Source organism: Mustela nivalis (genome assembly GCF_964662115.1).
Source record: "Mustela nivalis genome assembly, chromosome: 13".
In the NCBI taxonomy this organism is placed as follows: domain Eukaryota; kingdom Metazoa; phylum Chordata; class Mammalia; order Carnivora; family Mustelidae; genus Mustela; species Mustela nivalis.
This window is the reverse complement of record NC_139032.1, coordinates 11806061-11831061: the sequence shown is the minus strand read 5'-3', so window position 1 is coordinate 11831061 and position 25001 is coordinate 11806061. Positions and strand designations below refer to the sequence as shown.

The 25001-nt window shown below is 47.7% G+C and overlaps 1 protein-coding gene across 3 annotated transcripts; it reads right to left on the bottom strand.

Moving 5' to 3' along the window:
- Positions 1 to 6060: 6060 nt before the first annotated feature.
- On the bottom strand, positions 6061 to 24817 carry LOC309847003 (uncharacterized protein; the record flags this gene model as incomplete). 3 transcript variants are annotated; one of them, XM_082696711.1, is made up of 5 exons in its annotated part: positions 11830 to 12155; positions 8684 to 8814; positions 6803 to 7110; positions 6410 to 6552; positions 6061 to 6317 (listed from the first exon to the last, which is right to left on the bottom strand). In XM_082696711.1, the coding sequence occupies exons 3-5, from the start codon at positions 6886 to 6888 to the stop codon at positions 6061 to 6063; spliced, it is 486 nt and encodes a 161-aa protein (XP_082552837.1). In that variant the 5' UTR covers positions 6889 to 7110; positions 8684 to 8814; positions 11830 to 12155. The 3 variants fall into 3 exon arrangements, 1 of the variants encoding a protein (XP_082552837.1); XR_014302250.1 differs by lacking the exons at positions 6061 to 6317; positions 6410 to 6552; positions 11830 to 12155 and adding an exon at positions 24632 to 24817 and having other exon boundaries at positions 6869 to 7110; XR_014302251.1 differs by lacking the exons at positions 6061 to 6317; positions 6410 to 6552; positions 6803 to 7110; positions 8684 to 8814; positions 11830 to 12155 and adding exons at positions 15461 to 18273; positions 24632 to 24817.
- Positions 24818 to 25001: the final 184 nt, after the last annotated feature.

Genomic DNA, 25001 nt, shown 5'->3' with positions numbered 1-25001 from the left:
CTTGAATGAATGAATGAATGAATGATTTTTTTGACTTTTCTTCTGAGTCAGAGTCAAAAATGGTCAAACGTGGGTTAAAATTATTAGAGAATGCTCCAAAATTCAAACTAATTAAAATATCCAGCCATAGGGAAATGTAAAGAACATCATGGCATAGCCCCTTAATCGGAAAACTATGGGCCCCTAAAAAGCACATGAATGAAGAAATGTGTGAAAAGATAGAAAGTGTACTACAAGGTTAAACAAAAAGCATCAACATATACAGAAATAAGCAAAAATCTTTGGATGTTTTTTCTGTTTCATATCACTCTTCTATAGATTCCCAATAGTCTAGAATAAAGCATGATACTTCCATAGTTCAAAAGTTAACTTTTCTTTAAAAATTAGGTCAGTTGGTTAAGCAGCTGCCTTCGGCTCAGGTCATGATCCCAGCGGCCTGGAATCGAGTCCCACATCGGGCTCCTTGCTCAGCGGGGAGCCTTCTACTCCCTCTACCTCTGCCTGCCACTCTGTCTGCCTGTGCTCGCTCGCTCGCTCTCTAACAAATAAATTAAAAAAAAATTAGGCCATAAATCTAGCCAGAAATTCTAGAAAGCAAAGCAAAAGATGGAAATGGTATATCCACTTCAATATTTGCCTTGAAATGATGACTAGATGGCGGGGGGGAACCCTATATATATACACATACATACATACATGGATATAATAAATCTCATTAACCCATTCAAATGAAGTTTTGTTTCTAGAGTGGGTTTCTATATTTACTCAATTCACTTTGACATGATTCATTATATCATTTACAAACTGCAACATTTATTTTATAAATCACCAGAGGCTCATGGGCTTGACTCTTCGGTAAGAAGAGAAGTAAATCTTAGAAAGGTTGCTATGGTAGCCAGCCTCCAAGGTGACCCTCTGTAATCCCCACCCCTTGGTCTTCATGCCCTTATGGAAGTCCCTGCGCTTGAGTGTCGGCTGGATTCAGGGCGACAAGTCCTCCTGGTTTGCCCAGCACCAAGGGGATGCCCAAGATGTGGGTCTTTCAGTGCTAATGTAGGAAAGCTCCGGGGCAAATGAGGAGGAGCCGGTTACTGTCACTGGGTTTAGTGACTCACTCATCAAGAACAGAATGCAGCAGAAGCAATGAGCTACCACTTCCATGATTATGTTACCAAAAGACTGTGGCTTCCATGTGAGGCTCTCTCTCATGCTCTCACGGTTCACTTGCTCTAGGAGAAGCTGGCCACCGGGTCAGGAGGCAGCCTTGTGGAGAGACCCACAGATGTGAATTTGATAGCCGCACCCAATGCCGGCCTGCAGCCTCCAGGGAGACTGAGAGCCAGAACCACCTTCCAGAGAAACCATAAGATAATAAATGTTAGTGGTTTTCAGCCACTGAACGTGGGCGTATTTGTTACACGGCACAGATAACGAATACAGCGGTGATAGTGCTGGAAATCAACGCTAAGGTATAAGTTATTTCTGAGTCTAGGACAGAGTTTCTTTAAAATGTGCTTTATCGAATCTTAAAAAGGGGGGGAGAGGGGTGGTTGTGTGTGGGTGGCTCCGTCAGTTCGGCTCCGGTCATGATCTCTGGGTTCAGGGGTCCAGCCCAGAGTGGGGCTCCAAGCTCAACAGGAGAATCAGTTCCTCCCTCTGTCTCTGCTCCTACCCTCACTCGAGCTCTCTCTCTTTCTCTCAAAAAATAGATAAAATCTTTAAAAAAATAAAATTTAATTTAAATTTAAATGAGCTGTATCACACAAACCATAAGTACTCTCCCCACCTGCATTTATAAGAGTGCCTGAAGCCTAGCATTGTCTTGTCCTGCATCACCCCACCCCCTTATAACCAATCAGACCGGATCCCTGACTTTGTATAAGTAAAAAAAACCAACCACTTCCCAGTGGATGGAGTCCCTTGCTTTCCTGCCTCTCCCCAAGCCAGTGTCACTTCATCTTAATTTTACAGAATCATATAATCAAAGATTCATAAGATTAGAAAGAGCCCATTGAGATCTCTTTGATTATAAATTGAACCAGGGTAACAATTGTATGCCCCATTGGAGAGGGGGTCCTTACTACCTTTTCCTTCCCTTACAAAGAAAAAACAAACAGAGACAAGAGTCAAGGAGGTCTTTCATTTGTAACTTTTCATCACAGAAATGTTCATCATGGAGAAGCAGAGACAATAATACAATAAATCAGAACTCCTGTAAGCATCTCTCATCGTCACCAGTTACCAGTTCAAGGCCAATTTTATTTCATCTCTTGCCTCCCCTCCCTTGCCACACACTTAACCCCCATCCTGACCCTTTGGGTTATTTTGAAACAAATTTCAGACATTATATCATTTCATCTTGTAAATACTTCAGTACCTATTTCTAAAATATAAGAAGATGAGCACTTTTTTTTTTTAAGATTTTATTTATTTTTTAGAGAGAGTGCACAAGCAGGCAGGACTTGCAGAGACCAGCAGGAAGAGGGAGAGGGAGAAACAGGCTCCCCACTGAGCAGGGAGCCTGATGTGGGGCTCGATCCCAGGACCCCAGGATCATGACCTGAGCTGAAGGCAGCCACTTAACCGATTGAGCCACCCAGGTGTCCTGAGAACTTGAAATAAAAAAAAAAAAAAACAAAAAACAAAAAAACAAAAAAAAAGCATAACTGCAATGCCATTTAAGAAAAAATAATTTCTTAATGTCATCAAATATCCAGTCAGTGTCTTATTTCCCCCAATTGTCACAGGTTCTGTTTCCCTGTTTGTTTGTTTTAGAGTCAGTGGGTTTATCCAAGGCAGGACCCAAGCAAGGTCTTCCATTGCCTTTGGTTGATAAAACTCTTAAATCTGTTTTAATTTAGGGCCTCTCCCTCTCTCTCCCACCACACCCCATCCACCACACCCTGCACTAGTGGTACATGTGGAGACCGTCTTTCCAGGCTCTAGTAAACAGGCCACTGCTTTCTGATTCCCAGTGGTGACTCAACACTCCAGATAAACAAATGGCAGCCGAAGGGAGCCCCTCTTTGAGATATCACTTTTTGAGGTACGCTTGATCTTGGGTCCATTTTCAAGTATCAAAATTTATCAAAGAAAGACACTCTGATTACACACTATACTGGAGGAGATAGAAGTCAATTTCACACTAGAATTGATAAAAGTTTTTTAAAAAGTCTCTATTGGGGGACGGTTCATGGAAGTCAATAAATATTTTGCTCCATTGACACTGCCCTTGGTATCTCTTTTAAATAATAAATATGAAACAAGAAAGCATCTCAACAGCAGGACATATCCACTACATCATGGCGACTGGGGCCCTTCTTCCTAACCCTCCTTCAGTTTTTGTTTTTGTTTTTTTCTTATTTTCTCTCTAGGAAGTGGGATAAAACTAATAGCTTCGCAGGAAAATTCTCCCTGAGGCCTTTTCCCAAGTACTTCCCCAGCCGAGGCACATCTGGGGAGAGTCGGTGTGAAGTGAAAACACAGGCAGTCACTGATATCTGTGAATTTATTTAGGTCATCGTGATGCTATTAGCTGCGGGGTTTTGACGGGATTGCTGCAAGATCTCCCAAGGCTGGCGTCACTTAGGACCCAGGAGGAAGCACATTCTCGGGCCCTGTTTGTGCCTCAGACCTGCCCCCCCTTGGACTTGCACTTCACCTTGGCACTTAACACCTGACCAGACAGAGTCCGAGTCTGGGGGCGATGTCAGCTTGGAGGTGTGAACCTCATTACTGGTTTTCCTACGGTGCCTGCCTGGGATTTTGTCCGGCATTGGAATAGGCAAGAGTTCAAAGCACATGGTACCTCTTCCCGACTTGAGTCAATTAAGCAGGGACTCCACGCCCAAGCCCAAGCCGGCCTGGAAGGCCAGGCTGCTCCAAGGGCCTTGGCACAGCAGCTGGAATAAAACTAATAAAAACAACCACGAGCGATCTGTGAAAATGTCAAGGCCAGCACAAACACGCTGACCCTCGTAAACCTTGAGGTGAACTTGGAGAGGCGGGCCCACTCCGCCTTCTGGATGACAAAGCGGGGAAGGAGGCTGAGGGCTCCTTGGCAATTGGTGGGTCTTTCCAAATGCCCCCCCATGCCTGGCCCCATTGGCCTCTTTTGAGGTGGCTCGCCCCAGGGGATCAGACATCTGGGCCATCCACCCTTTCTTCTAGGCAGACCCTCTTTCCACACACAACTCCCCGCTGTCATGAATGGACGCGTAGCTTCCAGAACGGGCGGAAGCCTGCAAGCCTAAGGGCCGGTTGAAGAAGGAGCCTCTCTAGAAAGTGCGATGGGTACGTAGCTCCTCACGCCCGTAAAGACACCGAGATCCTAAAATAAGGAAATGTGAGGAGTCCGGGCACCACGTTCACCCTTTCTTCTCCTCGCTCTGTCCCTGTACATGGTCCGGGCTGCACTCACCGCTGTGGACACAAGCAAATGCCGCTGGCAGGAGGCACGGCCTTTCTGTAGTCACAGCTGCAGAAGCCACAGAAAGTCACAGAGATGATGAAGGGACAGGAGGACAGCCGGGACCGCGGTTCTATGACTACCGGAGGGACTGAACCAAATGACCATTTCAGGACACCCCCCCCACCCCCACCCCCGCCAAAGTCAGTCAGACGACGATAAGGAGAAACTAAGCTAAAATGGGAAAAAGGAAAATAAGGAAGATGGGCTTTTGTTACTTTTTTTTTTTTTAAATTGACGCAATTTCCAAATGCGCGGTTTGAGGATGTGGTTCTCCTGGGGGCAGGGGAGTGGAGGGAAGGGGGGTCTGAACGGGAAGGGGCTTCCTTCCGGGGTGCTGGCCGCGTTGCCCACATTTCTAGCCCGGCAGGATGGTCGCAGCGAGGTGTGCTCTGGGATCTGTCACAGAGTTTCGGCGTACATTTCAGTACGTGGGTAACGGTCCCCTTTATATATATGTACTTACTTGTTTTCCAGATGAATAGTCCTAAATAATACACAGTTCTGAAAAGAGTTTTGCCAACGTTTATTTTTAAGTACTTTCCTCTGATGGGCGCCTCTCAGAACTCTCTGTTCCTTCAAGTGAGCCACTCGGCCCCCTGTTCCCAAGTCATCTGGCATGCGTGTTGGGGAAGCAGAGAGCAGGTGCCCCCGGCCCAACGAATACAGACTTAGAGGAGGGGGCGGGAGGGGGTGAAGGGTGAGGGGTCGGGGGCTGGCGGGGTTGGGGGCGGCAGCTCTGGAGTCCCTTGATCCAGCCAGAAAACCAAGAATGATTTTTCGCACCTCCCTTTCACAACTGGCCACATCCGGACACGGGTGACCTGGCCTTTCGACCACCACCCTTCTCCCCGCTAACTGCCTAATATGATCCCAGCTCCGTTCCTGCCCTCTGCCCACTCGTCCTCTGTGTTTTCTCTAGGATGGTATTTCTCAAACACAAATGTGAGTATTTAACAAGAGACTCCATGTGCTAAAGCTCTTACACACACATACACACACACACACATACACACCCACACACACACTCTAAGCCCAGCTCGCTCCCCAGCTAGGTCTGAAATCTGAAACGTACCCCTCTGACCCCCTCTCCCCGCTGTGTACCTATTACCCTTCATGCCCCCAACCTCCTCTCGGTTCCCAAAGACACCACATTTCTACACACCTCCTTGTCTTTGCTAATTGTGTCTCTTCTGCTGGGAAGACCTGTCCACTCCCTTCTTCTCCTAGCAAAGTCCTACTCACGTCACCTTCTCTACCTTCCTCTCCTGCTGCCCGAGACCCTGTAAAGCCCCCCCGGCCCCACGCTGTGCTGTCCCCGCCGGAAAGACACGGGATATGCCATCCTTCGGAGAACGTCTTTACCAGATTATAAACACCTAAAGAACGGACCGTGCCCTGTTTACCTTTGAATTCCTAAAGCTGGGCTCAGTTTCTGACTCGTAGGAGGTACTCAGTAACCATCCCTCCACTGAATTGAATTGACCCTAACAACAACAGCCCAGTAAAACCTTTTCCTTGGTTCCTCAGCATTGGCTCTTTTACTGAAACTGTTCTCTTTTGGTTCCATTTCAGTCGTGGTGAACACTTGATCACTTCCGGCCCATGAGAGGCTGCTGCTTCTCCTGCAGCCTTGCCTTGCTGGGCCTCCTGTCCCGGGCCTGCCTGGGGCCTGAGCAGCCCACGCCGGTGCCAGCTGTGATGGCCGTTACCTGCCTCCCCTGCCAACAGCAGCCATGACCCAGGGCCAGGTGAGCACGGTTACTGGAAAACCTTCTGTCTTTGCCAGCGAAGGAGTCTTCTCTGGTCACCTTCCGCAGTAGCAGGCAGCAGGTAGAATTACCCTCACCTGGAACAGAGATGTCCCGTAGGAGACAAACCAAACCACCTCTCTTTCCGCAAGCCTCTGCCATCTAGACTTCTCTCTTCCCTAGATCTCACCTTCTTGGAAGTTGCTTTTCCAGCCCAAGAATCTTCTCGGAATGCTCTGAGTGCTGTGGGCAGTTACACAGCTCGAGGGCGGGAGGGGGAAGGATATGACTAGAACAGGTTCCATGCGACAAGCACTGGGTCTGTAAAGCATTCTATGAAAACATTAAGATAAAGGAGCACACTTAGAATTGCAGCACGTCCCCATCAGAAAGGATGGTAGGTAAGTGCCCAGGTGTCGTAGAAACACCTTAGAGATCAACCAGCCTGCACTCCCATTTTACAGATGGGAGACTGAGGCCAGGAGATGGGGCACGGCTTGCCCAAGGTCACACAGCTGACTCTGCTGAGCCTGCTCCAGTTGGGGCTTTTTCCAGCTTCCAATACCTAAACTCAAGGACTTACTGGCAAAAACAGACTCCAGGCTTTCCCAGCACCTCTCCCCAGCGCAACAGCTCTGAAGGGGGTCGCTTTTCTCCTCCGTGGCCCATGTATTTACAGTGCACATCTGTCTTCTCAGCGGCTGCCGAGCGCGCCTCCTGCTCCGTGCTCTTGGAGGGGTTCCACCTAAGCCATGGTTTCTAAACCAGCACCAGGCAACCTGCGGTGATTTTGTTAAATACAGAATCCTGGTGTTTTCCATTGTTGGTATTTTCCATTTCAGGAGGCTGGGCCTCAGAAAGCTGTAGTCTTGGAGTCCTTCACGAGTTCCCCTGTAAGGCAAAATTTCAGGACCATTAAGCCAGCCGTCCTTTCTAGGTCCTTTCTAACCTGGAGATTCTGCACTTATGTATAATAAGAACTCCCTCACCTCTGATTCACTGGCAATCAATCATTCCTAATTTAAAAAAAAAAATTAAAAAAAATATACAATCAGATGTATGGGTGTGTTATCTAGACTTCCAGCAAGAAAACAGGCAGCCAGAGAGACTGTGAAAGTCACTCAAGGTCACCAACAGCCTGCCTCCCACCGTAGGGGAGCCCAGGGCTTTGAACTCACCGACCACGAGGTGAGGCTGTCCTATAGAATAAGCAGCAGAAAGCAGACCTGTGACCCTGAATGACTCAGCCGTTGCCCTGCAAGGTGAAAGTCGATTCGTGCCGTGCACCCTCTTTTCACCCATGACATGAGAGCAATAATGTTTGCCTCCATTTCAGGTGACAAAGCTGCTTAGAAAGCACTGAAAGTATAAAAGTGTTAAGAGAAGCCACGTTGCCTTTTCCAAACAACTCAGACATGATATTCCCCCTGAAGTGGTTGTGCTGAGTAAAATTTCCACCGAGATCCACACGGTAATGTGAACTATGAGAGCGCTGACATCTTAAACCCCTGTTCATATAACTTGGGCTGAATGGGTGGCCTCACTCAGTGTGGCTAGTTCCATTTATAATTTATTGAAATCAGCCTAATGCCAAGATGCAACTTTCTCTGGTCAGCTGATTTCTCTTAGTCTCCAGTCAAATCTAAAACCGTGTTAACAGACCTTGCAACAGAGAAGGGGCCTCCAGGGGAGAAGCCACACACCTTTTCAACAATAAACACCAGACTCAAGAAGCTGGAAACTGAGAGCTCACTGAAGACAGTTGTTTGGGGATCCAACGGAAGGTTCCTATAATCATTGCAGACCCCTTGGGGAACACTTAGGCTCGCTTCCTATACCACCTTTGCCCCAACTCCTGCTAATCTACGAGCTGCTAGAAATATCGACTCATTCAGTAGAATGCCTTAGAACTGAGAGCTTAAGAAAGACTGGAGTAAAATTTAAAATGGTTGTATGGGATTTCAATGGCCACCATCTCCTGAGATTTAAGATCTGATAATGCTGAAATTTTTTTTGGTAATTTATTATGATCTGCTTCCGTGCACATAATGTTCATGCTCAGAGCTCCTTATGGCTTTTCCATTGGTCTGTGGGACAGAAAGCTCTCACTGATCTTCACATACGTTAGTGGGAAGCCACAGAGAGAACAAGTATGCAGAAATACAGGGGAAAGAAAGAGAGATCAGAGCCAATAGAGCACTGGGACAGGCCAGAGAGAGCAAAATGGGCACACTGTGAAACCGTAAAGTCATGTATGGAAACCAGAGAAGCAAATGCAAAAACTGAGAAGGACGGAGAAGAGAGGGAGCATAAGACCCTGACATTTCAAGGAACGCATATGCCAGGTAGATGGTAAATGCAAGAAACTGTTCTCTACTCCAGATTGGTTTAAGTTGAGGCAGTAGGAGTAGAAGTGAAGGCGGATGGTTTTGCCGGGTGCAGGGAGGAGAAAAGTCGTACCTACCATATGCTAACTGTCCAACACAGCCCTAGACCAAGGAAGCTGCAGCCGTCTTGGCCCACTTGACAGACTAGAATCAACATGGCAACATGGCTGGTGTCCAAGTCCCAAGGGAGTAGAGGCCATGGTGTCACCTTGAGGAAGAAGAGAGAATTCCCAGAGGTCAACACAAATGAGGATCTTTCCACAGAGTGGACTGGAAACTTGAAGGGATTCCACACTCAAGTTGGCCACCCAGACCAAATGAAGGCCTTCTGGGCTGGCGTGCAAAGCAAGGTGCTCTTGGCAGAGCCCAAGGCTCCAGGAGAGATCTTCTGTCATTACACATAGCTTATACCAAACGATCGCTAACGGGTAGCTAGCATTCTTCCAGAATATTGGTTTTTGCACTGGCTTCTGCTTGGGTTGCCCATCAGTTCTGCCATCACTGCGAGCTCCCCAGTGTTCTCAGACTTCTCTCAGATAACAAGGGCTCCTTCTGACCTTCCCAGAGGGACTTACCAAGTGTCTATCCATTCATTGATCCTTCCTTCCTCTTTCTTTTATGCATTAGCAGTTTTTCACTATAACACCTCTTGGAAGTCATACCACTTCTTTCTCTTATATACATACGTATAATAACTCTTTTACTCAAAAACTCACTAAACAATGAACAAGTACTATTTCTTCATCGGGGTTTCAAACAAAGACCACTCACCAATTTTCTTGACACACAGTTTATTGCTTGGAACAAATCTGAATTGCAAGTCATGTTGATATGAACCTGAAACATCCTGATGTGTGTACACATGCTCCAGGAGAGGACTGTGATGTGTGTACACATGCTCCAGGAGAGGACTGAGGAATTGCAGCATCTATGACTCTGTGACCTTTAGTGTGCCCACACTATTTCCATGTATTTCCAAGCACGTGCTTGTTTAACTTTTATTTTAACTCTGGAAATATCTTTCTGGGCCACAGTTTTATTTTTAACCCAGTGAGAATGCAGAAGTCACCAAAAGGAATTAAAAACAAAAACAAAAAACAAAGAATAACTACAAGAAAGTTTTAATACATTACCTTTTCTGTAGAAACTGTATTGATTGAACTTTCAAATTGTGCTTATTCTTTTTTTTTTTTAATTAAGTAATCTCTGCACCCAACATAGAGCTCAAACTCAGGATCCCAATATCAAGAGTCACGTGCTCTGCCGACTGAACCAGCCAGATGCCCCAAATTGTGCTTAGTCTTTAACTTAATTTGTTGCCATTGTAATTTATTGTTCTATCTGAAAATTGTTTGGTATCTTGAGATGGGATACAACACAGTTTTTCCCACTAAAATGAACACAGGTTTGTTTGGGGTTTTTTCCCCATGTAACAGCTTTTCACTTAGCAGCAGAATGTTTAGCCTATTTTAAAGTCACTTAGTGGGAGATGAGTATACTGTGTTCAAGGTACCCTAGGAGATGCTAGAAAACCAAAGATGTCTTGGACCCCGAGCCTGCCTCCAGCTCATAATCCAGTAAGGAACACTGATGGGTAAATGGACAACTTAGCAGTAATAGTGAGAGGAATGCTCTATAGAAAGTGCAGGGAGTTTAACGCAACCAGGAGAGGGGGATCACTCATTGGACGTATGATTTCAAGGTGGGAGACCGTCCCCCTCCTTGAGCAAAGCAAAGGTACTTGCATCTTCTCCCCTTCGTAACGTGCAAGTTTGGTTGTTAATCTGTAACAAAGTAATTCAAGGTGAGGAGCCCCCCGTCTGCTGGACAGCTCCACGGACACCTCAAACTCAACTCGCCCAAGGGCCAACTTTGTCCTAACCACAAGCTTGTGTCCCCGGTTGTCTGATCCCTAGACTAAAGAGTCATGCTTGCCCTGCCTTGCCCTGCTCCACCTGATCTGATTCCCAAGCCCTGACAATGTTTCCTCCTCAGCTTCTCAGAAACTGCCAACTTCTCTCCATCCCTTTGCCCCAACCCTATTCCAAGCCACATCCTTTCTTCCCTGGGCTCTCGTCTTCCTTCCTCTAAGCTTGGCTCCACTCTATTCCTTCCTCAGAACATAGACAGAATAGCATTCCAAAAGCACAAATCTCTGTCTCCTTCCAGGCTAAAGACCTGAACGGCTTGCCCTTGTCCTTAGGATCAAGGCCCTACGGATACTCAAAGCCCATGAAGATGTGACTCGAGCCCCCTTTCTGAGCATCAGCTCTCCCTCCTGGGGCGTCCCCACACCGAACTTCTTTCAGTTTCTTATAGAAGCTTAATTTCTCACCTCTGGACTTTGTATGTGCTCTTCCCCTTCCTAACACCCCTCCCCCCCATTCCCCTCCTTCCTTACCTAACTGCCCCCCCCAGCTTTGTTCTCAGTCCTCCTTGATGCTCTGACAAGGTGGGGGGCCCCTGTTATGTTTCTCTTACGGCCCCCTATTGATTCCTCTGACCCAATGCTAATCACACTGTACTGCAACTGATTAGTTGCCTCCCCTTTTAGACCGTAGAACTGGGAAGGCAGGGGTCATGGGTGTTCTAGTCACCATTATACCCCTACTACCAAGTCCAGTGCTGGCATATTGTGGAAGCCCAATCTATTGAAGAATGAATGATTGAATGAATGAATGAATGAATGAATTGCTTCCTTCATGAGTAGCTACAGAAAGTTACCTATGGGCTTTAAATCAGGAAATAGATCTTTAAGAAGGACATTTTTGACAATGGTGGTAGGCATAGGGGAGGTATATTTGAAAGTGCCTTATCCCACAGTGGGCTCATCTTGGTCTCTAAAGGGTTGAACCCGTCTGGGTTCCCTAGGAGGTGCCTCTGCTTCCTCTCTAGGTCACCTCCCCACCCCTCCACAGTGGCAGGGCCACACTCTGACCCTTGTAACCACCCTCCCCAAATCTCCAGAACCTTCTCTGAACATCTTTCCCATTCCTTTCCTGTTGGTGGGTTCTTCAGAGCCAATGTGAGGCCTGGTGTCTGCTTCCAGAAGCAGGTCTAGAAAAGCCCAACCCCCAAGTACTGCTGTGAGACCCACTGTTTCCTCTGCACCAGTAAGTTATAGAAAGAATAGTAAAAGATAAATTTAATGGTAGACCAGATAGACCAACAAACAAACAAACAAACAAACCATATGAATTTTGTGACAACCAGTAATACTCACCAGTCAGATCTGTTTTCTTCTTTAAGGGTGAAGGGGGGGGTGTGACACATTGGAGCACAGGGAGGGTTTCTAGTCAGACTCCCTGAGTTGGAAGAGCAAGGAACCAATTCGTTGACTTCTCTGCTCTTGCTTTTGCTACTGCTGGAGACTGTCGAGGGGGACCCTTAAGCACTTCCCTATCAGCGCCATAACGAATTTGTGGTTTCCCAGGCAACTCCCTACATTGGGAAGTAATTCAAATTGGCATAAACGTTGTGAGGAACCATTTGGTAACAGAGCAGCCCTGGCATTTTCCGCTCAGCTCTGTTCTGGTCCCTCCGTGCTTGGCTCGGCAGGACCGACCACATCATCTGCAGGGCCAGAGCAATGTGAAAATGCAAGACCCCTTGCTCAGAAAGGATTATGAATTTCAAGACACTGACAGCAAAGGGCTTCTCTAAGGACAAGGCTCCTTACAGCTGCGCAGATCCAATGTCCTTGATCCCAACCCTGCTGCTCTGTCTCAGTGGGAGCTGGATCCTGCCAAGGACTTTTCCACATTTCTTTGCCATCTTGCTTCCGCTTAGGTTCCATCAATGGGACGCATGCGTGGGATGGAAGGGGCCCCTGGAAGGCATGAAGGAAGAAAGCACTTGTACACTACTCTGCTTCCATCTCTGCATTGACCCAGTTACTCAACTTCTAAGGATTTACACTAAGGGTATAATCAAGGAGTCGGAAAAGATCTAGCCGAAATACTGTTCATTGCAGCATAGTCTGTAATAACAGGACACGGGAAATAACCCAATTCCTAAATACCCAACAATCCACCCGTTAACAATAGTAAGATAAGAAAGGCAATGATTCGTGGAAGAGAATAGAATATAAAATCCAGAAATGGACTGAAAAATGAACAGGAATTTAAATCAATACATAGCAAGGATGCTATAAGAAAGACAGTTATAGACCAATATCCCTCATGAACATAATATAAAATCCCATTACCGAGTATTAGCCATATATAATCAAGCAATATATAAAAGGATAAGTCATGACCAAGTGGGGTTTACTCCAGAAATGCAGGGTTTACGCCACAAATGACTTCAGGGTCAAAAATAAAGTAATATAATTCACTACATTAACAGGATAAAGGCCAGAAAAAAACCAACAAACCAACATATGATCATCCCCATAGATACAGAAAAAGCACTTGTCAAAATTTATGATAAAAACTCTCAGCAAACTAGGAATAGAAGGGGACTTTCTAAATGTGATAAAGGACATCGACAACCTACAGCTAACATCATACTTAATGGTTACGGTTTCCTAGGCAACTCCAAGCCAGGCAGAGCAGTTCAAATTGGCATCAACTTCGTGGAGAGTAATTCGGCAATGCAGAGTCAGCTCATCATTCACCTATTTGCTCCCGTGTAAAACCAAGATCAAGGCAAGGATGCCCACTGTCCCTACTTTCACCAACATTTTGCTAGAGGTTTGGGTAAGTACAATGAGGTAAGGAAAAAAAAAAAAAAAGAAAAGGCATTATCAGCTCAGAAAAAATTTTTAATAGGTCAATAAGATCATGAAGGCATGAGAGGAAGCCATGAGACAGTTATTTCATAATAAGAATATGGAAGACCTTTCTGAAATAACATTTGGAAGTACAGAAAACTGAAAAATACAGCAATAATAACATTAAAAACTCCTGCACGGCACAAACACAATAAGTAAAGTGAAAAAGCAAGTGACACATTGGGGAAGACATTTGTGATCCATGCAGAGAGAAGGCTGATGTCCTGATATACAAAGACCCTGTGGGAAAAAAATCTGATGGTCTGAAAGAAAAGGGGTAATAACTATGGATAAAATATATATATATAATATGTAAATATATTATAATATATAATAATATATATAATATATATTAGAATATATATTTATCTATAAATATATATAATATATATATAATCAAAAGCTCTCAATCATGTGAAAAGATACCCAACCTCACCTATAATGAGAGGTGGAAAATTAAAAGCACCCTAAAATATCATTTTTATTAATCACATCAGCAAAGATCGAAGTCGTTTTTAACCAACTTGTTGATGGGGATGGGAATAACATGTGCTCCTGCAGACTTAGGAGGAGGCGTCTATAAACTGGTACAAAGTCTGGAGAAAGCAGTTTGACATCTCTCAGAGTTACGAAGGCAGGTATCTTTTAATCAGGCATTTCATTTCAAGAACTTCCTCCTATGGCTCCATTGCCCCAGTGTGAATGAAGGTTATTTATGGTAATAATTTTTGAAATTCCAAAAGATTCAAAGTAACCTAAATGCTGAGCAGCAGGGGACTTGTTAGATAAATTAAGGTACATTTATATCAGAATTCTTTTTTTTTTTTTTTAAATTTTATTTATTTGCCAGAGAGAGCACAAGCAGGGAGAGCTGCAGGCAGAGGGAGAAGCTGCTGTCCGGCCGAGCAAGGAGTTCATTTCGGGCTCAATCCCCTGGGGTCATGATCATGACCTGAACCAAAGGCAGATGCTTAACCAACTGAGCCACCCAGGCATCCCTTATATCAGAATTACATGGAAGCCCTTAAACTTAAGGAAGCTACATATATTGATCTTTAGTGATTGTCAAGATATATTATTATGTTCATAAAGTAAGGTATAGGGGGTGCCTGGATGGCCCTGTCGGTTGAGCGTCAGACTCTGGGTTTCTGCTCAGGTCCTGATCTCAGGGTCATGAGAGGACACCCCACAATGGGCTCCAAGCTCAGTGCAGAGTCTGCTTGAGGTTTTTTTCTCCCTCTGTCCCTCCTGTTCGTGCTTTCTCTTTCTAAAATAAATAAATAAATCTATCTTTTTAAAAAATAAAGTAAACCACAGAGCACTGATTTGATATTAGCCATTTGTGTCCAATGTAAGCAAGATATATATATGTATTTGCTTGGATGTACATAAAATACCTGAGGAAGAACTTACCTCCTGAAAAGGGGGGGGGGGGGTTGCGCCAGACAGAAATATTCCGTTGCTTCCGAAAAAGGTAACAAGAAAAGGGACAAGGTTGGGAAAGAGATTTTGCATTACACAGCCTTTTATACTTTTTTAACTAAACCGTGTGAATGTTTACTTATTCAAGAGAGAAATTATTTTTTAAAATAATAAGGTAGAAGAATGTGATGTAGGATATGGAAACCATTCACAGAAAATTGTTAGCTGAAAACGAGATTTTGAAAAGTACAGCCTGATCTCACTTTTGTTTTTTTGTAAATGTAGAGAGGCAGGGCCCCTGGGTGGCTCAGTTAAGGGTCTGACTCTTGATTTCAGCTCAGGTTGTGATCTCAGGGTCATGAGTTCGAGACCCACAGTGGCCTGTGCAGTAAGGGTGCAGTCTACTTAAGATTCTCTCCTTCTCTGCTCCTCCCCCAACACTTATGCACATGCACACACACTCTCTCTCTCTCTCATAAATAAGCAAATTGCGTAGCATGTCATAATATGCTAAGTGTCACAGGAAAAAAGAAAACTTAGGAGCGAGCAATCGCAGTTGTCTAAATGCAACAGTCAAGGTAGATAGACCACTTTTAGAGGGGGACTGGGGAGCAAAGACTTGAGGAAGGTGTGGGAGTGAGCCATGCAGAACCCTCTCTTGATTTTTGCAGATTTTATTTATTCATTTGAGATAGAGAGCACCGTGCGGGGGGCGGTGCTGGGATAGAGGGAGAGGGAGAAGCAGGCTCCCCACTGAGCAGGGAGCCCAGGTGGGGCTCAATCTCAGGACCCTGGGATCACGACCTGAGCCAAAGGCAGACACTCAACCAACTGAGCCATCCCAGCAGCCCATGCAGAACCCTCGTGGAGCGGAGTTTCCAGGTAGGAGAAAGAGCCTGGCTAAGGACTTGGACAGTTACTCAAGGAGAGATGGGGAGCACTGTGGAGATCTGAGCAGAGGAGGGACCTGACCTGATATGGGGGTCAAGGAGAGCACTGTGGCAGTTGTGTTGAGAAAAAAAGAAGCCAGGGCTCAGTGGGAGCACGGAGAGCAGCTAGAAGGCTCTTGCATTTAGCAACCCGAGAGAGAAGAAGGTGGTCGTGAAATTGACAAGTGCAGATTCAGGATATATTTGGAAATCACAGCTGACAGGGTTCCTGAGGGCTTAGCCCAGGGGTATAGGTTAAGGAACAGAATGAAAGATAACTCCTCAGTTCCTGGCCTGAGCAACCAGAAGCACAGGGATGCCTTTTCCAAAGATGGGAGGGCCTTGTATGAAGCCATTGTAGGGAGAAATAACCAATAGTTCCATTAGAAATATGTGAAGTTTGAGATGCCTGCTAGATAACCAAGTGGAAATGATGAATGGACAGATGGACAGTCAAATGTGGAATTCAGGAGTGAGGTCTAGACTGAAGATAAAAACTTGAGAGTCAGGAGCTCCTGGGTGGCTCAGTGGGTTAAGGGTCTGCCTTCAGCTCAGGTCATGATCCCAGGGTCCTGGGATCGAGTCCTGCATCGGGCTCCCTGGTCAGCTGCGAGTTTGCTTCTCCCTCTGCCCCTTTCCCCAGCTCATGTGCTCACTCACTCTCTCTCAAAGAAATAAAATCTTTAAAAAATATTTTTGGGAGTCATTGGCAGCTAGAAGGTAAGGATCCTATCACCAAGAGAGCGAGTGTAGGCGTAGAGAAGAGCCAAAGGACAGGGCACTGCGATGTTTAGAGAGTCCAAAGAAGAAATGAAATCAGCAAAGGAGATGAAGAATTAAACTCTTTTCCCTGAAACACTGTCTCCCCTTTGCTTCTAAGACGGCGTATTTTTCCTGTTTTCCTCCTCCTTCATTGTCCTCCTTAGTCTTCTTTGCTCTAAGCTGCATGAAGGGAAATGCCTGGCCAGGGGATCCAGTAGGACGGCGCTCCTTCGTGACCTTGACAACAGCGGTTTTGGCGGTGCAAGGACAGTGAAAGTCAGATGGGCCTGAGATCAAGAGGGAATGGGAGATGCAGGCACACAGGCAACTTTGAGATGTCTGCAGCCAAGAAAAAAGTGGCAAAAAAGAGTAATAATGGAGGGGAATTGGGGGCTAAGGAGATATACGTACAAACACATATAAAGAAAGGAAGGGAAGGGGTGCCTGGGGGGCTCAGTCCGTTAAACATTGGACTCTCCATGTCGGCTCAGGGCACCATCTCAGGGTCATGAGACTGAGCCCCACATTAGTCTCTGTGCTGAGCGTGGAGACTGCTTAAGATTCATTCATTCTCTCTCTCTCTCTGCCCCACCCCTGCTGCTTACACACACATTTTCACTCTTTCTCAGTCTCCCTCTCTCTCTCTCAAAAATAGAAAAAAAGAACTACACCATGTTTTTGTGTCCCCAAGAATTACTTAAGAGAAGGGGACAGCTGAGGAGCAGGAGATAGGGGATAATCCCAGGAGCAGTCAGTCGGTGGTTGAGAGAGGGACAGACCATGGTGCCAAGTGGAAAGATCTGGTTTACCTAAGGGCCCGGATGCTACTACCTCCCTGTGGCAGGAGGGAAGGCCACGCCAGGGCAGAGAGGCAGGTGGGATGGAAGCTGTGGTGCTGGCAAGATAGGGCAGTTCTTGTGAAACTGCGTTTATTTTGTCAGAGATTAAGGAGCAAGGTTTTCAGCTCAGAGTGAGGAAGGGGGGAGGGGTGCAGGGTCATTTCAGAGTGTGAGAGAGCCAACAGAGTAGGGAAAAGCAGAAGGGCGGTGTTGATCATGAACTTGAGATTCATGATTGTAGAATTAGTGAGGACGGCACTGTTGGATTTGTCCTGCGGGTTAAGCTGGACAGAATCAGGTTCTTGCCGGGTGGGTGGTCCCAGGAAGAAGGCAGAGAGAGGTGCATGGATGGTAGAGTGATGGACAGAGACCATGAAATCGAAGCTGGATAGGAGGGTTGTGAGACTGTAAGGGCCATAAGGAACAGTGAAAGAGTAGGCTGAAGGTCAAAGTAAGGTCAAAGAACCATTCAAGTGGGTTATTAGAGTAAAAATAAGGTGGAGGGGTTAGAGATGTTGGTCAGGCACCGGTTGGCTTTAGATGAAGACAGCAGAGGTGGTGCTGTTCTTTAGAAGTAAAAAAGGTCCAGGGTATCCACATGACAAAGGTCCAAGGTGGAGGGCAAAAGGGTTGCCGTGGGGCGACTAGGGTTCCTGACAGGTCATTATTCCACAAGGCTGCTAGATTCCCCTAAAACATTAGCAGGGGTGGCGTGAAGGTGGAGGACTGTGGGTCAGGTGCTGGAATCTCCGGGAAGGAGAGGGTATCCATAGGAGACGGCAGAAGGGGGCGGTGTAGTGTGCTGGGGGTTCAGCAGCTGGGGGGTCAGGCTGGGTGGAAAGGGCAGAGACTGACTTGAGATTCCCCAGCGCAGGTGGACCTCCTCTGTTCCGAACTGCACTCTGTAGTATCTCAACCGGCTCCTTTCCCTCCTCGGGCACCTGAGGGGCCAATTAAGGTGACGGATTCATTCAAGGTCATGGGGTCCGAAGGCAACCACTGAACCACAGGGGGGGGCTTGCATTCCCTCTTCTCCACTACCCAAATTCCAAGGCTGCGTTTGGAATATTCAAAAGGACATTTTCAATGCCCCTGTTTGTTTCCACCTCTGTGCAATGTTCGAGCTGCTGCGGAAGGACAGGGAGCTGGTAACCATGACAGTGGAGCCCAGAGCTGTGGTGAAGAGGTGGTTTATAAATGGGGGTGAGCTTCAGGTGGGCGGCCCCCAGAGCGCACCCTCATGGCCTCCGGGGAGCTCTTTGTTCACTCAGCTTACTTAGGAAGAGAAACCGAATTCTTCCCTGCTGGGAAGCAAGCTTTGCAAGGGAAGGTTTTGCCAGACTCCATAAGGAGAGGGTGTGTCCCTGGGAGCAGGTTTTGGGGGGGCTCTGCCGGAAAACCTCAGTCAGCAGGGAACTTCCGGCACCCTGGCCCGACCAGGACAGCCTGTGATGGCCAATTAGCCAGCCCCGCAGCATCCTGGATTCGGAGTCCTTGCACACTGTCGTTTCTCTCACTACCCCTCCCGGGACAGGTGGCCACTCCTAGGGGTGGCCCAGAGCCCTGGCCAAAAAGGCAGCCAGGCAGGGCCCCCACAGGATGGTATCTGGTGCCAAGGGAGGGAGGGAGGACAAAGGAGCGAGGGGGGAGGCTGTCCCCTCTTCCGGTCCCTGGATGGGGAGCCCGAAGAGCCTCTCCTTCCAGGACCAAGAGCCCCAAGTGGACCCAGGGCAAGGCAGGGCAAGGCAGGGCAAACCCAGGCCACAGCTCGGGTCCAGGGAAATCTCATGACTGCAGTGTTTTGCAGCAGGTTTCCCAGCTGCTCCGGGGCGGGAGGCAGCGTGGGGTGGTGGGGGCGCGGCGGAGGGAGGGGGAAGGCGAGGAGGGAAGTAAACAGGAGACCACAGAGAGAGCCAGTTCCCGGCGTTCAGAGAACACCAGCCGCCTCCGGTCCCCGGTGGGTGGCTGTATGTGTGCAAATGAAAGCGGGAGGGGGAGGGGGAGAGGGACGGGGAAGCACGCACTTCTCGGCTGTTACCCACCCACCCCGCTTTTCCCGCCCCTCCAGCCCACTCCCCTCTGGGGTGCGGGGGTGGGAAGGAGACGTTCCCGAAGCGCCCACCCCCAAGTGAGCGTCGCGGGTTTAGCGGTCTGTGAATCAGTCACGGTCTCAGCAGCTCGTCACCTGCGCTCAGTAGGGGCACAGGGGGCGGCCCTGGGACTTGGGAGAGGGGAGGTTGGGTAAGTGGAGGACGACCCAGGACCGGCCGGAGCGCGGGGGGGACGCCTGCGGCTGGGAAGAACGGGAGTGAACCTCCCAACACCTACACGAATCCCGGCCCGGTCCCCGGGACAGCGGGCCAGAGGGGTGGGACGGAGGCTTGGGGACACAACTCGCGGGGGCATTGGCAGCAGGGGTGGGAACAGGAGGTGGGGGTGGGAGTGTACCGCCCGGGAAGCGGTGGGGTGCAGGGCTGGCGGGGGCCGTGGGGCAAGCTGCTGCCCGCCGCCTGCCCGCGCGGGGTTATGCGAGGTAACCGCGAGCCGGGAGGAGGAGGGAGGCGGCGGGGGCCGCGGGCCGGGGTGTCTGGCGCTCGTTGGACAAAGAGATGATGAAACGTGAGCGCTATATTTACCAAGGGGGTGGAGACCGGGCGAGGGGGGGGGTTGGTAAAAAGGACAAACTGTTCCACAACAACCACAGGAAACACAGCCCATCTGACTCACCGGGAGGGCTGCGCCGACCCCCTCGCGGGCTTAGCCCCCAGGCAGGCGCGAGGCTGGAGGGCATGGATGCCCCCGGGCGGACCCAAGCTGGGAGCTACGGCCGGGGGTTGGGTTGATTTATATAAATAAAGACACCTTAGATCCCGGGACTGCGTGCGTGCGCACGTGTGTCCGTGGCTTTTGTGGGGCAAGGGAGCGCGCGGAATGGAAAGAATGTTTCCTAACCCCGTGGCCCGACCATCGCGGGAGAGATCGCCTGCAAACTCTTGCGAGCAGGATTCCTGCAAAGTCATGTCCTCCCGCACAGCCCGGCCGGCCGGCGCGCCCCGCCCGCGGACAGCAGCACCCGCCTCCCTGCGTCCCCTCGCTCCCGCCCCAGCTCTCCTCGCTGCGCTCAGAGTTGGGGTGCGGTGCGGGCTATGTTTAGAAGCTGATGTCATCCCGACACCCTACTCCGCAGTGTTCCCAGGGGAGACCGCAAGGCAGGTTTTCCTCTTCGCGGCTGTGGGGGATGGGGAAGGTGCCTCTACCCGCCCCCCTCCAACCTCCTTCAACACACACACAAGTACACACGCGCGCGCGCACCTGTGCTCCCCCAAAGAGTTAAAAAAGAAAAATATTCAACCCGACAGTTATGAAACAGGGTGGTGGGCGCGGTACGCGCCAGCGGAGGGCCCAAACCCAAGGGCTTGGGCCTAGAAGAGCCAGCAGCCGGCCCCCGCCCACTCTCACCCCCGCCAGCCTGCCCCACCTCCCGCCGGGGTTGCGGGGACTAATTTCAAGGTTAGCTCACGTGGGCGCGGGCGCCCGGAGCTCCTTGCACGAGTTTGGGGCGGGTTCCTCATCCCCCAATCTAGGGCAGTTTGTTCAACTGCAGTAAAGGGAGCTTGATGTTCCAGCAGGGAAGGGATTTCTGAGAACTGGGGCTGTCCTCAGATGAACTCGGCTCCTCCGGCTGCTGTTGCTGCGGCGGCCGCCTGCGGAAGACTTTTTAAAAGGGCGATGCCAGGCCGGGGCGCGCAGCCCGCAAGTGGCCGCGCCGCCCGCCAGTCTGCTGCCGGAGCCGAGCGCCCGCCCCCGAGCGCGGGTGATGCACGGTGCGCCGCGCAGGGCCTCTCCGCGCGCGGGGGGCTGCTAGCTAAACTTATCCTCCTGCATATGCATGAACGTGTGGCCTTTCTGCTCGGCAAAGGAAAGGCCTGGAGTTTGCGGAAGGCTGCTAAGTGGAGCGAGAGCAAAGTAGGGCGTTGTGCAAGTTTGCGAGCGGGCCGGAGCCCCCCTCCCTCTCCAGACCCTGCGTGTTAACTGATGTTACGGTCGCGGGCGTTTTGGCAGATAGGTCTTTACCTGATTGTATTTCAAATCCAGCACTGCTGCCTTTGCTGGGAGCCCGGATCCCTTCGGTACGCCTTCCCCTCCCCCAACTCACCACCACCTCCTAATTCCCAGCTTTCCCTAAAATGAATGCTGGTTTGCCCCAGGTAGATAGATGCTGTGTGCCTAGGTGGAACCGCTGAAGCCGAAGGGCCTGGGTCCTGAAAGAAGTCTGGATCTAGCCCAGAGTGAGGTCCGACACGTGATCCCCTACCCCCAGCGGGCCATCTGTTCTCCTTCCTTCCCGCCGGGAGGCTGGCAGCCCTGCCCAGCACCGTCCACGCCTCCCAGCAGGAAAGAGTGAGAAAAGCCAGAGTTGGCAGAACCCACTATGTACATAGTCCTGTTCTAACCTAAACCTCCCTGGGTCTTGGGCAAAGATGAGACTGGGCAATATATATTTTAGATTAAGACCCAGGTGATAAGCTCCACCAGAGAGTTGGGGAAACTCTGCCCAGGGGCTCAATAAGGATTAAATTTAAAATCTCAGGGAAGAGGACTGGGAATGGGCTGCATTCGTCCTGGAAATACCTCCGCTTGGGCTAGGCTAGGGTGGAAAATTTGCACAAGCTAGCTTGAAGAGAGAAAAAAGCAAGACCATGAAATTAAGGAAGAAAAGATTGAAGGGATTCAGGACAAGTTTGTATTGTGCCCGCTATCCCATTAAATACTGATTTAAGACATTCTGACCTTCATTGCCATAAAGACCTGTATGTACATACATAACACATGAGATGGTGTTTAAAGAACCCAAGTTTTGCTCAGTACTTTTCCCTATGATTTTTTTTTTTTTGGGTGGGGGGGGGGGTCCGTAGAATATTTGGAATATGTAAGAGACTGTGGAGATGTATTCATCTAATGCCCTTAATTCACAGATAAGGAAATAATTCTAAGAGGTTGCCTAGGGTCGTGCTGCTCATCTCGGGCCCAGGAGGCCCCTTCTCTACCCTAAGCTGGCCCAAATACCTGCTCAAAGAATCAGCTCAAGGTAGGCACTACCTCTTCTAGAGGTGATACTGATAATTATCTTAGGATGCACAGAAAATAAGACTTTAGCTACAGGCCCATAAACGCTTGTTCTTGAGAACTGGGATAATAAAACCAAGGCTTAGACAGAATTTAGAGAGGAAAACACATACTTATAAACGAGGAGCACAGTTAGAGTCTTTGAAGTCCCATGCTCCTCCCAGTTGGTCTGTGTGGATTTGAAATGTGTATTTACAAAGACTAAATTGGGGGAAACCAGACCTCTCATGTTTATGTGGCATAATATATACTTTACTGGTAAATTATTCATTGTAATTAGGAATGATTCATATTAATTTGGGATAATTTACTTTGCCAGAATTTAATTGGGACAACTACATGCTGGCAAAACAGTGTAAGCTGAGTTTAATCATAAAACTATTATAACACACATCCTAACAGAGCAAGGGAAGCTTGTTAAATTACACACACACACACACACACACACACACACACACACATTCCTGATGTAGGAATTATTACTTGTGATATATGTTAGTTTATGGTATATATAATTTATTTTTAACATATCAGTCTCATCGAGGATAGACTGTCTTTTCATTTCTGTACTCGCCCATGCCTAGCTCCGTGACTGAAACTTAAGTATCTGGAGAAGGAATGAGTGGAAAAAGAGATAAAGGGGAAAGCATTCTATAATTCTAGAATTTCTGGGTTTAAAAAGCTATTCTAAATCAAGTCGAGCAGCAGATACATTTATAAATATGTGAGAGAAACTCGTGTGCATGAAATCTTGGTTTTCTTTTATTACTTTTCTTCTATAACTGTTGAAATGAACGAGTTGGAAGAATTCAGGGTTTATGTCCAGTCCAAGCAAAATTAAATTAAAGGTAATTAATGAAAGAAAAGAGGGCAAGAAGTAAGGGGGGAGTTATATTTTGCAAAAAAACGATGATGATGGATTCATTCAAGTTCCTGGATTATAATGTCCAAGGAAAGATACAGACTTTCCTTCTTTTCTGGAATAACCCCAATGTTAATGAACTCTAGGGCAATCCGGGGGTGCTCAGTGCAATGCCTGTTGCAATTCAAGTTCAAGAGACTGTGCAGGCAGTGATCATAGAGACCCTGGAGCCATCCCATTGGTATTTGTGCTGGACTTTAAAGACGCAAGCCAAGGTGTGACTTCTAGATGATCATGTATCCTTGGGGACAGAGTTTGTCCCAGAAAAATTATGAAGTAGGCAAACTCCCCTGGGCTTCAGTGAATTCTTTTCTAAAATTAAGGGGATTGGAATATAAGAACTCTAAGATGGCTTCACTTCTACCTTTTTTTTTTTTTTTTTTTTTTTGCCACTTTTACCATTACATTCCATGATGTACCTACTTTACCATGATACTGATGGCGATGGTAACACTCACGGCTGACCGCCACTTCCTTTTCACACTTCACCTTTCCATATAATCAACCTACTGCTATATCTTCCTGGACCATGGCAAAAGCAAAGTCAAAAACAAAAAAACTATACTGACCTTCAAACTGGGAGGGTTCATTTGGAACTCTTCCTTTAGAGACCAGGAAAGTAGTATAACTTTCCCAAACCTTAACCTAAGGCTAACAGCCAGTAGAGCCCATGGTTGAACCTCAGTGGATCTGTATCAGTGAGAGGCAGGTACCTCTCACACCCAATTAGGAAAATCAACGTATTTTTAAGCAATCGTGCTAACAGTTTGCCTCCTGCATTAGGCATCAACCCTAGATTCTTTTCTCAGCTATCATGATGGAAAACAACTCATCGTTCATTCAGAGGGAGAGGCAAACTGAGTTCATCAGACTCCAAGACCCATGCTAATCATTGATCAAGTAATGCCAAAATATTCAATAGCTAAGGATCTCTGGCTTGTTGCCGTTCTTAAGAATCTGTTTAGCACAGTTACTACTTCACAAAATCGAAGAGCTTGGTTGTTGTAAAGCCCAAAGGGCTTGGAATCATTAGATTTATGATTTCAGTTGAGCTCTGTCACTGTCTACCTGATAAGATAGACAAGTCATGTCCCTGCATATCACTGCTTCTAAGGGGAAGAGAACCCCTGAAATTCATCCAGGGATCGATCGAAGGAGAATGGTGTCTTTGATAAAGTCATAGAAATTTTTGCGTCCATTTCATTGAAGATGGGTTCCAGGAGCTTCAAAACAAAACTGAAATAACTTACCTAGAGTAGATTGCATTGGGAAGGAGAGGAATGAAAAGGCATCACAGAAGCAAAGATGGGGTGTTCCAGGTAGGAACAGTGAGCCAGTAAAAAAGACTTTGGTTTTAAGATGAATTACTCATAGTCAATTTGTGCACTAGATCGAATGATTATTAAAAATCTGCCTCCAAGTATGCTGCATCCCCGAATATGAAAAAAAAAAAAATGAAATGATGCTTTCTCATTTGTATTTATTCTTGGGCAACTCGGCCTGTCATATTTCGTTGTTTGTTGTTGTTGTTGTTGTTGTTTTAAGTTTTGACTCGGCGTTGCATTTGCTCATCACCCCTGCCCTCGCATACATATCTCACTTTTACTACCGGCCACCCAA